We start from the raw sequence: 14,207 nt of genomic DNA, 5'->3' as shown, positions 1-14,207 counted from the left end.
CTATCAGACAGCAATCATTTATTCCCCAGCAGTGCACCTTTCCTCTCGCTGACATGACTTACAGTTAGTTCCATTTTCCCCAGTTATGAGCATGGCTACCTTAAGAGATGGCGTGCATACTTTGTGGAGCATTGGGGAGTTATCCCAGAAGCAAATTGTTGGCGTGAGGTCTGTGCATGTTCGGCTTAACGGTATTGATGCCAAAATCATGTCTACAGTGGGGGGTGTGTGTGTGTGTGTGTGTGTAAACGTTTAAAACAGGTTTGACTGAAGACCCAAAAATGCTTAATTCACACACGTACAACTTAATTATTATGTGAACAAATCCATGTAATCAGCAGGCAAGAAGAAATAACTACCAGCATAGCTGACATCCCTTTGCCTCGCGCCCACAACAAACCCTGCCTTACTGTGCATGGGTAACCAGAATTCTGACTGTCCACACGGCGTGGGTTTTTTGTTCTTGTTTTGTCTTTGAGCTCAATACGGAACCATACGCTATGTGTTCTTTTGTGTCGGTCTGACTTCGCCCATTATTTCTGTGAAATTGATCCTTAGCATTTAGAGTATTTCTAGCTAGTATATTTTGTGTATGTGTGTGTGTGTGCGCGCACATGCATGTTGCACACTGTTTGAATGTTCCACAATTATTTAAGCAGCTTGTGTCAGTGGACATTTCACTTTTCAGTTGGGGGCTGTTGTGAATAATGCTGCTACGGACATACTTCAGCGTTTCTGATAGTGCACAGGTGCATGTATATTTCTCTTGGGTGTCTACCCTGGACTGAAATTGCTGGGTCTTACAAGGTGCGTATGTTCGTTTTTGTAGATGATGCCAAATTTCGAAAGTGCTTGTGCAAGGTCATTTCCCAGCAAGCTATTTTGTAGAGTTGGATAAAGTACTAAAGTTGCCTGCCTTTTTCTTACTGTGATTTATGTATTATGAGCCCTCTGGATGGGAGTCTTGCATGCTCTCTCCCACTCTGTGGCTTGTCTACAGTGTTTTAAGTGGTGTCTTTGGTTGAAATGAATTCCTAATTTTAATTTTATGGACAGTTCTTGCATGAGAAATATTTGCCACCCAGAAGGCAAGAAGACATTCTATGATTTCTTCTGCAAGTTGGTTTTGGCATTGGTTTGGTTTTTGGCTTTAGTATATACCTGTAGATCTATGTTTAGATCTATAGCCATGTGAAATTCATTGTTGTATGTACTGTGTGAGCTGTTAATCTTAGTTTTATTTTTTCCATATTGACCCAGCATTGTTTATATAAAAAGTACATCTTGGCCCTAAGAATTGGAGATGTATCTTTGTCATATATTGAATTCCCTATGTATCTGGTCTAATTCTGGGCTTTTTAGTCTACTGATTTATTTGTTTTTGTCCCTTGCCACAGTGTTTAAATTATAAGAAGCTTTATAATAAGCTTTAATGTTTGGAATGTCTAGTTCCCCCTCATTTTATTCTTTTTCAGTGTCTTCCTAGGTATTCTTGTCTGTTTTTCTTTTAAAAGATTATTTTTTTCTCTTAAGTACCCTTTATAACCAACGTGGGGCTCAAATTACAACCCGAGATCAAGAGTCACATGCCCAGCTCACTGAACCAGCGAGGCGCTCTTGTTTCTTTTATGCACTTTCCTATTATCTTGTTGAACTCTATTAAAATTAGCTTGTTGGTATTTTTATTGTCATTGCCTTGAATTTATAAGTTAACTTGAGGAGAACTAACAATTCTGTATTGTAAAGTCATCTTATCCAAGAACAAAGGGTATCTCTCCATTTGTTCAGGTCTATTTTAGTGTTTATCTGGAATGTTAAAAAGTTTTCCTTACCCAAGTTTTATACATTCCTGTTACATTTTCTCTAAGTATTTAGTCATTTATTATAAATGAGCTTTTCTCCACCATTATGTTTTCTGTTCACAGTTTTTGTACATGAAAGCTACTAATTTTGTAACTTGCCAGTGCACTGAATTACTTTTTGAGTTAGTTATATTACTGGTTTTCTGGGGTTTTCCAGGTACGCTGCCATATCACCTGCAAATTGAAATATCTTGTTTACCAGTTCTACACCTCTAATTGTTTTTGGTTGTCTAATTTCATTGGCTAGTAACCTCTAGTACAGTGACAAATAGTAGCAGAGATAGTGGACATCCTTGCCTTTTTCTAGAGGAGGTTCTCCTGTTGTTTTCCCATTAATTAAGATAATGTCTTTTAGAACTAAGATATTATATTTATTTTATCATATTGAGAAGATATCCTATATTCTTGAATGTTTTGTCATGAATGGGGGTTGAATTCTGTCAGGTTTTTTGAACATCTATGAAGAGGATCATGATTCTTCTGACTTATTAATAAAGTATGTGATATTAATAAATATTTCAATATTCAACAAAACTTGCATTCCTGGAGTGAATTTCACTTGTTTGTGGTATATTATTTTCTAAATGTGGTGCTGGATCCTTTTTGCTAGTATTTTGTTTAGAAGTTCTCATTGGTATTAATGTATGATAATTGGTCTGTACTTTGTACTGTGTCTGGTTAGGTATCAGTATTATACCTGCTTCATAAAAAGTATTGGGAATTTTTCCTTCTGAGTGCTCGGGGATAATTTATATGGCATTAGGACAATGTGGGTTTTGGATGATTTGGTAGAATTCCCTTTGAAACCATCTGAGTCAAGTATCTTTTAGTGGTATATTTCTTTAGGAATTTTCTCTCATAGAAATTAGTCTTTCTTGAGCTTTCTAACTTGAATGAGTATTGGTAATCTGTATTTTCCTTGGAATTTGTCTATTTCATTTAGCATGGAGATCAGCAAAGTAGTTAATGATTTTTAAAATGTTTTCTGTTTCAGTGGTCATCATCTCTTTTTATATATTTACTTGCTCTTTTCCTGGGTCAAATGAGCTATTGTTTTGTTTGTTGTTTAAAAATGAAATTTTGACTAATTAGACCTATTATTTTTCTGTTTTCCTCTTTACTTTCTGCTTTTATCTCCACTCCTTCCTTACACTTTGTTTTGGTTTATTTTTTCTTTTTTTGCTTTTTTTCTTAACCAGCAATTAATTTATTCTTAATCTTTCATTTTATTAAGTGCTTTCTGCACTGAATTTTCCTCTGATTACTGCTTTTAAGTTGCATTCCATGGCTTCTGACACATAGTTTCCATCATCACTGTTTTTTTGAAATTTTGTAATTTCAGTTTATACTTCCCTTTTCATTCAGGAGTTAATAAGGGGTTTTTAAATTTCCCAGTAGGATAATTTTTTTTCATTTTTGTTCATGAATTACAGGTTTATTGAATGTTGAGTTTCTGCAGTTTGAATAATAAGCCTAGATAGAGATGTGTTGGGTGGGGGGTGGGGGGGGCTTGCATTAATCCTACTTTGATGATCTCTCAGTTTTCTGGATGTGTAGTTTGGTGTCTGTCACTAATTTGGAAAGTTCTCATCAGTTATTACTTAAAATATTCTCTTTTTTCCTCTTAATTCTTCTCCTACCTTGATATTCCATAACACCTACATTACACTTTTTGTAAATTGTCCCATGGTTCTTGGATATTTTGTCTTTCATCCTTTTTTCTTCCCCCTCTTTGTATTTCTGTTTTAGAAGTTTCTATTGAAGTGTCTTCAAGTTCACCAAGTCTTCTCAGCCAGGTCCAGTCTGCCACACCCATCAAGGACAGTCTTCACTTCCGTTGCTGTGTTTTTGCTTTCTGACATTTCCTTTTGATTCTTAAGAGTTTTCATTTCTCAGCTTATGTTACTCATTTGTTCTTGCACATTTGCTTTTTCCATTAGAACACGAAGCATGGGAGCACCTGGGTGACTCAGTGGGTTAAGCCTCTGCCTTCGCCTCAGGTCATGGTCTCAGGGTCCTGGGATTGAGTCCCGCCTCGGGCTCTCTGCTCAGCGAGGAGCCTCCTTCCCCCTCTCTCTCTGCCTGCCTCTGTGCCTACTTGTGATCTTTCTCTGTGTGTCAAATAAATAAAATCTTAAAAAAAAAAAAAAGTAGCATGTTAACTATAGTTATTTTAGATTCCTGGTCTGACCGTTCCAAAATCTGCTATAACTGAATCTGGTTCCAATGCTTGCTTATCTCATGTTAGACTGTTCTTACTTTGCCTTTAACATGCCTTGCAGTTTTTGTTTCTTTGTTGTTTTTTTTATTTTTAAGTTTAACATGATGTGGTAGGTTAAAGGATCAGCAGTAATAGTCCCTCAGTGTGTTTTAGTTTTTCTGGCTAGAGGTTAGCCTGTGTTTATGGGGTGCTGTAGCTATTGTGTGAGAGGCCAGAGTTTCCTCTGGTGTCCCTCTTTCCTTTGGGTTCTAGAGATTCCTTAACTGGGCTAAGACTAGCAACTTTTTTAACTAGTCCTCTTCATATAGGAGCCTTCTCTTCATACAGGAGATCCTTCTCATTCTTCAGTTACAAGCAACAGGAGTTCCTTTTTTTTTTTTTTTTTTAGCCCATTGCTACTTTTCTGAATTTAGGATAAAAGCTGATTTTTTTTTTTAAGCCTACCAATTACTCCTTGAGAATAAAATAAATAAATACGCTTCCTAAAGACAAGTTCCAGCCTTGGGTCTTTGACAATTGTTTTGATTTAATAGTTGTCAAAATTGTTTTAAAAAGAGTTTCTCTACTTTATCGAAGAAGTGGCAAATTTGAATACTTTACCAGATAAACCTGCTGTCCTCCGCACACCACTGTGAGGTGGTCTTTTGCCTACAGAAGACACAAGTGAGAAGAGTGCTTACCTGCTAGAAACAAACCATTTATTTGTCAGGTGCTTGCACTGCAGTGGATCAGTTTGGCTGATGGCGCATGGCGAAGAGGGGTGCATGGTCATGGGTTTGCGTCCTCCATTTGCCTTCCTGGAATCCCTGCACCCTTCCTTTCCACGTGCAGTGCCTCCACGCAGGCAATTGTGTGAGCAGTGATGGCACTTGCACATCTGTGAGCAGAGGTGCTCAACATCCCAAAGGCCTCAGTGAAAGTTTTCCCAGGCTCATTAGTGAAGAGCAGTCATTGGCATTTGCTGGGTCGGTGGGGAAGAAAAAAGGTATACCCTAGAGGCCAGGCCCAGTAGGAGGAGAGCACTTTCTCTGCATTGATGAAAATGGGGCTGTGTAATTAGGAGCCTTGGGAATCCAGCACAGCTACACAGTCTGTGCAGTCCCACAATCACATCAATTACAGGAGGAGAAGGAAAACTCAATTCCCAGCGACACCTCAGTGGCCTGGAACTCTTGCATCTCCTTGCACTGCCCTGCTGTTGTCAGGACAAATGTCATCTCGCACATGATCTCTCTGGAGAGACTTTCTAATTACACTCTTGCCTAGTCTTCATGTTTTACTCTAGCTTTCTGTCCTTTGGTTCTTTCCACTAGGAACCAGCTCTACCTATCGCTCTCGCCATCAAGAACGACCGGGGGGCACACAGGGTGGCAAACTTCTTTATTGCGCTCTCTTCATAGCCTCTCCTCCTGCGCGCCGGGAACCGTGCTGGTCCCCCGCTCCCGCGGCCCCCGCTCCGCACTCCTCTCCTACATGGAAGTTCACACATATACATACAGTTTGCAACAGCCAATGAGCAGCCCTTACATGCAGCGCGCGCATGATCATTCCCTTCCACCACCTAAGGGTCACGGAAAGTGTTCATGCACCTCTTACATAAGCTGTCAGCCAATCACATCTAGTTCCTCAAAAGCACATGCGCCATCTTGTTCTTGTTCTGCCAGCGTGGCTCCCGACACTACCCTCTACTGTTTTGGGAACTCCAGTCAGGTCACCCTCTAGGGAGCCAGCGAGTATCACTGAAGTGCCTTACACTGAATTCCACTTCGAGAAGAGGGGCAGTAAGACCATCTTCAAGGGAATAGTGGTCTAGAAGGAGAGACATGTAAACAGTAAGATAGAGAGTGTAGGCAATTAGTCCATTCGGGAATCCCGAGGAGGGTATATTGGCAATTAACGAAAACCAGATAGGGATGATGCAAGCTAAGTGTAGATGGCTTAAGTATGCTCTTCATGATCAGAATTGAAGAAACATGTCAGTCTTGGGTGCAAAGGCACAAAAGTCACATTCTTTGACAGGTAACAGGATTCTCTTTGAAATAGTAGATAAAGCTGAAGGGGCAACATAGGATAGATTATGTAGTACACAACATATGCATCAACATTTTTTAAAAGATTTTACTTATTTTTCAGAGCACAAGCAGGGAGGAGCAGGCAGAGGGAGAAACAGGCTCCCCACTGAGCAGGGAGCCCGGTGCAGTACTCGATCCCAGGACCCTGGGATCAGGACCTGGGCCAAAGGCAGACACTTAAACAACTGAGCCATTGAGGTTTCCCATCTATCAATACTTTAAAAAAAAGATTTTATTTATTTATTAGACAGAGATCACAAGCAGGCAGAGAAGCAGAGAGAGGCAGGCGGAAGCAGGCTCCCTGTTGAGCAGAAAGCCCGATGTGGGGCTTGATCCCAGGACGCTGAGATCATGACCTGAGCCGAAGGCAGAGGCTTTAACCCACTGAGCCACCCAGGTGCCCCCACACCCATCTATCAACATTTTATTTATCAGCCTCAAATGTTAATTGGAAGTTGGTGGAAATCCAGTGCTATGTGAGGAGATTTGCTGTTTAGAAAGGTAACCTGGGCCCTTTAGGACAATGTATTTATATTTGCTGCATAATAAACTATCCAGAACGGTGGCTTAAAACCACCACCATATGGTTTATTGTTGATTAATAGTTTGCGCTGTGCTTGGCAAGGCTCCCTCGTGTCTGCCATGGACTGCCAGTTTGTCTGGCCAGCACCTTCACTCAAGAGCTCCTCATCCTACAGTTCAGATAAGGCCTGTACCTGCCCTGCCAGAGCATTCCGGAAGATTAACCCCACACATACACACCCGTGCAATTTTTCGGTCAAGTCCCTGTTTGTGTCCTCTTTGCCTGTACCCCATGGACGAATGCAATCACATGGCTGGGCCCAGAGTGAAGGTAACCAGTCACACAGAAGGGGTGTGGGTCCAGGAAAAGGAAGAAATGGTGGCCATTTCTGGAATCCCCACAGGACACCTGGGTGGCTTCGTCAGTTAAATGTCTGCCTTCAGCTTGGGTCATGATCCCAGGGTTCTGGGGTTGAGTCCTGAGGGCGGGCTCCCTGCTCAGCGGGGAGTCTACCTCTCCCCCTTGCTCGTTCTCTCTTTGTCTCTCTCGTTCTCTCCTTCTCTCTCTCGCTCTCCCAAATAAGTAAAACTTAAACAACAACAACAACAACAACAAAAAACCCAGTCCAAATGAGAGAACAGCTTTATAGAGCTAGAACTGACATCTAATGAATTGCACACACTTAAACAATTTAAGTTTTCGCTTACCAAACAAGTTGATGTGTTTTTGCCTGTGTCCAGAGCTCACGGTGGAGGTTCTCTTGCTCTCTGGTGGAACATTCAGAGATCTGAGCAAGCACTTGTCTGAGAGGCCTTAGAGTTAATGTGGCATACAGGCTTGGAACACGCTTGGAAACAAAGTACGCTGAAATGGGAGAAAATTCGGCTCACCAGTGAGAAGCTGATCACCCCAGGAGACCAAAGCACATTCTTTTAGGAGACTGCAAGCCTTTGTACAGCTGCTAAGACCCCGGTAATAAGCAGCTTTTATCTGAAAGTCCTCAAAATCTATAAATCTGGCTAATTCTCTTAGCTTTTGGGTACTACTTGGGCAGAGTAAATCCTACAAGCTTGAATCACTGGCTTCATGTTTCTGTGCCTCGACGTCTTGATGTAGGCAAGTGGAAACAGCACTTTCCAGCCAGGTTCTATGTGAGTCCCACCATTGCTTTGTGTTTTTAGAGACATTTGAGCCTTTATTAATGTCTCTTTTCTGGGCATTGGAAATGATAGGTGTTGTCTATGGATGGCATCCTATCTGACTGGTTAATAGAAGTCCTTTTTCAGTAGAGAAGTATAACTCTGTTGGATGACATTGGCCTTTGATCCTATGTGTTTTCTTGTACTGGCTGTGTCTCCAGTGGTTTACAATGGGATTTATGGTAAGTTTAGGCAATAGTTCTTGATGGAGTTGGGTTTCCCCACTAGATGGGACAAGAGGGTGAGGTTCCACATCCTTGAGACAAGGCCATAGAGACTCAGCCAACTCTGTCCAAAAGAACCTCTTAGTCCTTCAACTGCTGGGAGAAAGTGTGCCTTGTATATTGGGAATTACTTCCTGCCTCAGACCTAAGGAGGACAGAGCTCCTCCAAGAAGGGAGGTCAGCAGGTGGAGAGATGTCTTTCTCCAAAGGAATCCACTTGGAGACAGAATTCATAGGAATGTTTCACCTCAGAGATCAGCAGAGGACATTTTCAGATAATATAGTTACAGAGATTACTGTGAATCAGCAGTCTGTGCCACTGCTCCCCGCTTTGCAAAGTGGAAATAATAGTAGTATCTGCTTCCTTAAGGTGGTTGTGAAGATGAACTGAGTTAACACATGTAGGTCCCTGGGCTAAGTCCAGTCATACTGTGAGAACAAAACAGTCAATCTAACAAGTATTTTCTTAGGATGTTCCACACACTTGGCATTGGCGTTCAAGCAGATAATAACAGACAAGGTTCTTTTCCCTGGGGTTTTGAGACCGCTGAAAGTGTTCATCTGTTTACTTGATGAATGTGCACTGGTGCTTCTGTTCCTGACCTGTGGCCTCCTGCAAGTAAAGACTCTTGAATACAGGCCAGTATCCTGGATTCATTCTATTCTGGGACTTGGGAAAACCAGGATCTTCCCCCTTGCTTCATACTTCTTTCATTTTTCCTTTCCTTGACTCCTTTGTTTCATGGCAGACCAGGTGGTTCTCGTCCAGGAGTGACTTTACTCATAGTCATTTAGCAGTGACATTTAGCAGTGTCTGGAGACCTTTCTTATATTTAGCTAGGGTTGGGGAGGATGCCACTAGCATCTAGTGTACAGAGGCCACAGATGCTGCAAAACATCCTACAACACATAGGACAGCCTCCACACAAGAGCCCATCTGGACCCAAATGTCAACAGTCCCCAGGTTGAAAAACTCTGTGGTAGAGTAATAATTTCTATACTAGGCACTAAATGGGAGACAGAAGACAATCAGATAGTACTCCAGGCTCATGAGGATGGTCCTGTCCTCTTGGCTTCATCTAATTCTGCCGAGGTCACTAGGGAAGAAGTTTCATGAAAAGGTTGGAAGCTAAGACCTTATTGCTTATTGAATAAAGTGATTTTGTTTCTGAGGGTTGCCAGGGAGAGGCGGTAGGGAGAGGGTGGTGGGGTTATGGACATTGGGGAAGGTATGTGCTATGGTGAGTGCTGTGAAATGTATAAACCTGGTGATTCACAGACCTGTACCCTTCGGGCTAATAATACATTATATGTTAATAAAAAAATAAAAAAGTATAAAGAAATAAAATAAAATAAAGTGACTTTGTTTGAGAAAGTCAGTTTGCATCATACCCTCAGACACCTGCTGGGAAGAATGCAACTGGGCATAGTTTTCCAGGTTACAGGATCCAAGCCAATAGAGCTACCTTTTTGGCACTAGACGGGGACTCAAATAAATCAATGGTGTTCATAAATATGGTGCCCACTACTTTGTGAGAATCTCTATGTGAGACAATTAACACTAGTTTTCTGTAATCACCCCAACAGTTATTTACAGATGAAGAATTTGAGGCAGCTTAGAGATAGTAAATATCCTAGTAAATGGTGAAGTTAGGATTCAAACATTGGAATCTGCCTGAGGCCAAATCTAGTGATCACCAAGAGGGTTCAACGGTCCTCAAATCAATGTAAGACATTTTTTGTTCTCAGTTCAGAAGACTCTATCCATTCTACCCATTCTGTCTCAACCAGTAAAAAGGATGCTTTGCCCTCTCAGTTCCCTGTTGTGGGGAGTCTCTATCTGGGGCCATTTCCTGGTCTAATCCTTAAACTCTAAGTTCAGGAAGGTCCTCTCCTGGTTTGTGCAGATCTAGCCTCCAGCGTGTGCTCCTGGGGCTGTTCAGAGAGCTTGCTTTGAACACGGCCCCTCCCCTATGTGGCTCCATTGGTGCCCTGAGTCAGCTCTGGAGAGGCACTCAGCTCCATCTAATCTACCATAGCCTGTTCAATCCTCTCTACTCGGTTTTTCCAAACCTTTCCTGCTGGTAATGGAGATCCTTTCCCTGTGCCATCCCCCTCGCTCCATGGCAGTATAAGCTATTGTAGTTAATAGGGTTAAAGGAATGGAGACTGTTGAAAAGCTCTGCACCTTTTCGTGGCCAATATAGAGTTTGGTGGCCCTCATGGATCATGATGGCTGACACGTACTGAGTGCTTATACCAGACACTGTTCCGAGTACTCAAGTGTAACATTTAATCCCCACCAGAACTCTTCAGGAAATGTATTGTCATCATTATTACAGATAAGGACATAGAGGCACAGAGATGTGACTTGTGTAAGATCACACCATTGTGAATGATGGCAGATTTGAGCCCAGAGTCCTCTTGCACACTGCTCTGCTGCCCTTCAAAATATGGCAAGTGCCATGAAATCTGGACTTGTAGGAAGCTGGTGGTCAGCATAGGCCTCTGAAGAGTTGACAGTTTTGATTTGAAGCCTGATTGTGAGAAGGGGTCAGGCACGCGAAGACTTGACAAAGCGTGTACCAGGCAAGGAAGATGGCAAGTAGATTGCTTCTTACATGGATCAACAAAGGCCAGGATTCTCTTTCCCTTAAAATAGACACTACAATGAGTTTCCTAAAGAAGCTTATTATTAACATCCCAAGTATAGGTCAATGGCCACCACAAAAGCAAGATTCAGTATGTAAAATTTTATGGAGTGAGGGAGATCAGTATGAGACTGCCCAGATAGATAACAGTTTCCACACTGAGACCAGGGAGACCCATGGTCCAGCACTCCTGGTGCTAAAAGCCAGAATATAACTGAGAGGAATAAAGTCGAATCAGTAATGTGAAATGCTTGTCACTCCTGCCCCCCTTCTCCCCAAAGCACTCCTCAGTTTACCTTCTCCTCCCCTGATACTTGCTTATAGGAGTCTGTGTCCTGGAAATAGCATATTTTCATGAAGTTTTAGTTATTGGTTGACCATTCTTTTTCTTGCATGAACAAGACTTTTGGTGTGCTGCTTCAAGCTTGTCTTCCGTTTAGGGATGCTTTTCTTCTAGTAAATCATGAGTAGTATTTATGTTTTGTCTTCAGATTACATACTCAGGAACACCAGCTATCAGCACTTTGGATCTCTGTTGTCTGTCCTTAGCTTTGGTTATCTCACTGAGAGTAAACTCCTCTCCTGAAAAGTCTCCTCAGAGCCCTTTTCATGTCCCTGTTCCTCAGACTGTAGATGAAGGGGTTCAGCATGGGGGTGACCACCGTGTACATCACTGAGGCTATTGAGCCCTTTCTGGAGGGATGAGTTGTTCCAGAAGTGAGGTAGACTCCAAGGCCTACCCCATAAAACAAGGAGACAACCAAGAGATGAGACCCACAGGTGGAAAAGGCTTTATACTTCCCTGCCACTGATGAAATGTCCATTATGCACGAAATTATTCTATAATAAGAAAAAAGGATCACAGTCAGGGGAATGACACCCAGCAGGCCAGTTACAAAATATAGCAGGATGTCATTGGCAAGGGTGTCAGAGCAGGCAAGCTTGAGGATCTGAGTATGTTCACAGAAGAAGTGGGGGATTTCTATCTCTTTGCAGAAGGACACTCTCAAAAACATCAAGCTTTGCAACAAAGAATATGTCAGGCAGATGAACCAAGAAAGCAGAAGCAGGAAACCACAAAGGCGAGGGTTCATAATGACTGTATAGCGCAGGGGATGACAGATGGCCACAAACCGATCATAGGCCATCACCGTCAGTAGCAAATTATCTAGTCCAGCAAAAATCATGAAAAAATACATCTGGGTAAGACAGCCTTCATATGTGATGGTATTGCTCTGTGTCTGGATGTTCACTAGCATCTTGAGGACAGTGGTGGAAGTGAAACCAATGTCAGTGAGGGACAGGTTGGAGAGGAAGAAGTACATGGGTGTGTGGAGGCAGGAGTCAGAGTTGATGGCCAGAATGATGAGAAGGTTCCCAAGCACGGTGACCAGGAACATGGATAGGAACAACCCAAAGAGGAGGGGCTGCAAGTCCATATCTTCTGAAAGTCCCAGAAGGATGAATTTCAAAACCACTGTTTGGTTCCCAGCTTCCATACGACTTATGGAAATTGCCTGGAAAGAGGCAATGTTAAAACAATGACAAAAGAAGAATGTGCCATTATATTTCAAACTCATGAGGTCTTGTGTCTTACATAAGAGTTGTGGTTGTGATTTCTTTAGTTGACCAAAATCTCTTCAGTAACACCCTCCCCTTCCTGTTTTTATCACTACTACCAGGATCACCTCTTTAAAATGAATGTCCCAGAGCAGCCAGTAGACTTAGTTGGCAGAGCATGGGTCACTAGATCTTGGGGTTATGAGTTTGAGTCCCACATTGAGTGTGGAGATTGCTTAAAAATAAAATCTTAAAAAAATAAAATAAGGGGCTCCTGGGTAGCTCAGTCAGTAAGCGTTTGCCTTCAGCTCAGGTCATGATCTCAGGGTCCTGGAATTGCGCCCTGCATCAGGGGCGGAGGTTAGGCTCCCTACTCAGCCCAGCCTGCTTCTCCCTCTGCCTGACACTTTACCTGCTCATTCTCTCTCTCTCTCAAATAAAGAAGTAAAATCTTTTAAAAATTAAAATAAAACAAAACAAAATAAAAAAATAAATGTTCCACACCATGTGGGGGTCTCCTCTGCATCATCCCCCATGCATGGATGTCCCACCTCTGCTGTATAATCCCAATGAGAGGACCACTAGCCTCATGAGCATCTCCATTCTGCCTTGTGTCTGTGGTCTCTTCAAGTCCAGGGAAACAGAGAAGAAGGAGATCATCGAGACTTGCAGAATTTAGTAATATTTTTTGTTCTCATGCTGCTAACCAGTGTGTGCCTGGTATCTTATTAGTATCTAGGAACAGCACATTCTCTGTGTTGTTTGGTTCCGATAAGGATGCCGTGCAAAGATTTTATAGATAATTCTTTAATTATTACAGTAACTCCTCCATTGCTGTCCTAATTTGTCCCTCAATCACCATCATGATGATCAAGGTACCACAATATGCTTCAATTCCAAAGAGTAAATCAGACACCCTCCCCACCCCCGAGCCATACATTCTAATTATTCTCTGCAAGTTCGTATTGTAGTTCCTTCCATTTCTTTAGGTTAGGACAACTCTGCCTTTTCTATTTCATTTTCATTTCATATCCCAAGCCCTTAACACAGTACCTGGTGCTCTCTATATATTTTGGTTGAGTGAGAGTAACAGAAGAAATTTTCAGGGTATAGTAAAGAAAATTCCCTATCATAAAATCCTCTAACTAGGAAGACACACCATTTGTCATGAAGGTTTTCCAACTGAACATAAAGGGAATGCAGGCCCTACCTTTTATTTCACCTGGTTAAAAAAAAAAAAAAGTAAGAAGCCTTAGTTTATGTTTGGATATTAGGTCGCTGTGACAGGAGGGAGTTTTTAGACTCAAAGGCAGTTGCCTTCAGTTTTATATACATTCAAAAAAATGTATACAAAGTTCCTAAGCAGCATAGTGAAGATTATAAAGAATTAGATCAGTTGTTTAAAGTATATACAATAAATTATGGTTTTATCAATAATATCAAATGATAGGGTGCCTGGGTAGCTTAGTTGGTGGGGCATCTACCTTCAGCTCAAGTGGTGATCCTGGGGTCCCAGGATCAAGCCCTGAAACGGGGCTCAGTGGGGAATCTGCTTCTCCCTCTGCCCCTCACCCTCACCCAGCTCATGTTCGCTCTCTCAGGTAAAGAAATAAAATCTTTTTTTAAAAAATAATACCCTATGACCCTGCATTGCACTACTGGGCATTTACCCCAAAGATACAGATACTGTGAAAAGAAGGGCCATCTGTACCCCAATGTTTATAGCAGCAATGGCCACGGTCGCCAAACTGTGGAAAGAACCAAGATGCCCTTCAACGGACGGATGAATAAGGAAGATGTGGTCCATATACACTATGGAGTATTATGCCTCCATCAGAAAGAATGAATACCCAATTTTTGTATCAACGTGGATGGGAATGGAAGAGATTATGCTG

The 14,207-nt window shown here is 42.0% G+C and overlaps 1 protein-coding gene across 1 annotated transcript; it reads right to left on the bottom strand.

The window, feature by feature from the left end:
* Window positions 1–11,312: 11,312 nt before the first annotated feature.
* On the bottom strand, window positions 11,313–12,254 carry LOC122910250 (olfactory receptor 7G3-like). The gene has a single exon (XM_044254905.1). It carries the CDS (start codon window positions 12,249–12,251, stop codon window positions 11,313–11,315), a length of 939 nt encoding a protein of 312 aa, XP_044110840.1. The 5' UTR covers window positions 12,252–12,254.
* Window positions 12,255–14,207: the final 1,953 nt, after the last annotated feature.

Source organism: Neovison vison, chromosome 6 (assembly GCF_020171115.1).
Source record: "Neovison vison isolate M4711 chromosome 6, ASM_NN_V1, whole genome shotgun sequence".
Classification (NCBI taxonomy): Eukaryota; Metazoa; Chordata; class Mammalia; order Carnivora; family Mustelidae; genus Neogale; species Neogale vison.
Note: the sequence above shows the minus strand (reverse complement) of the source record. Positions and strands in the feature narration are given on the sequence as shown.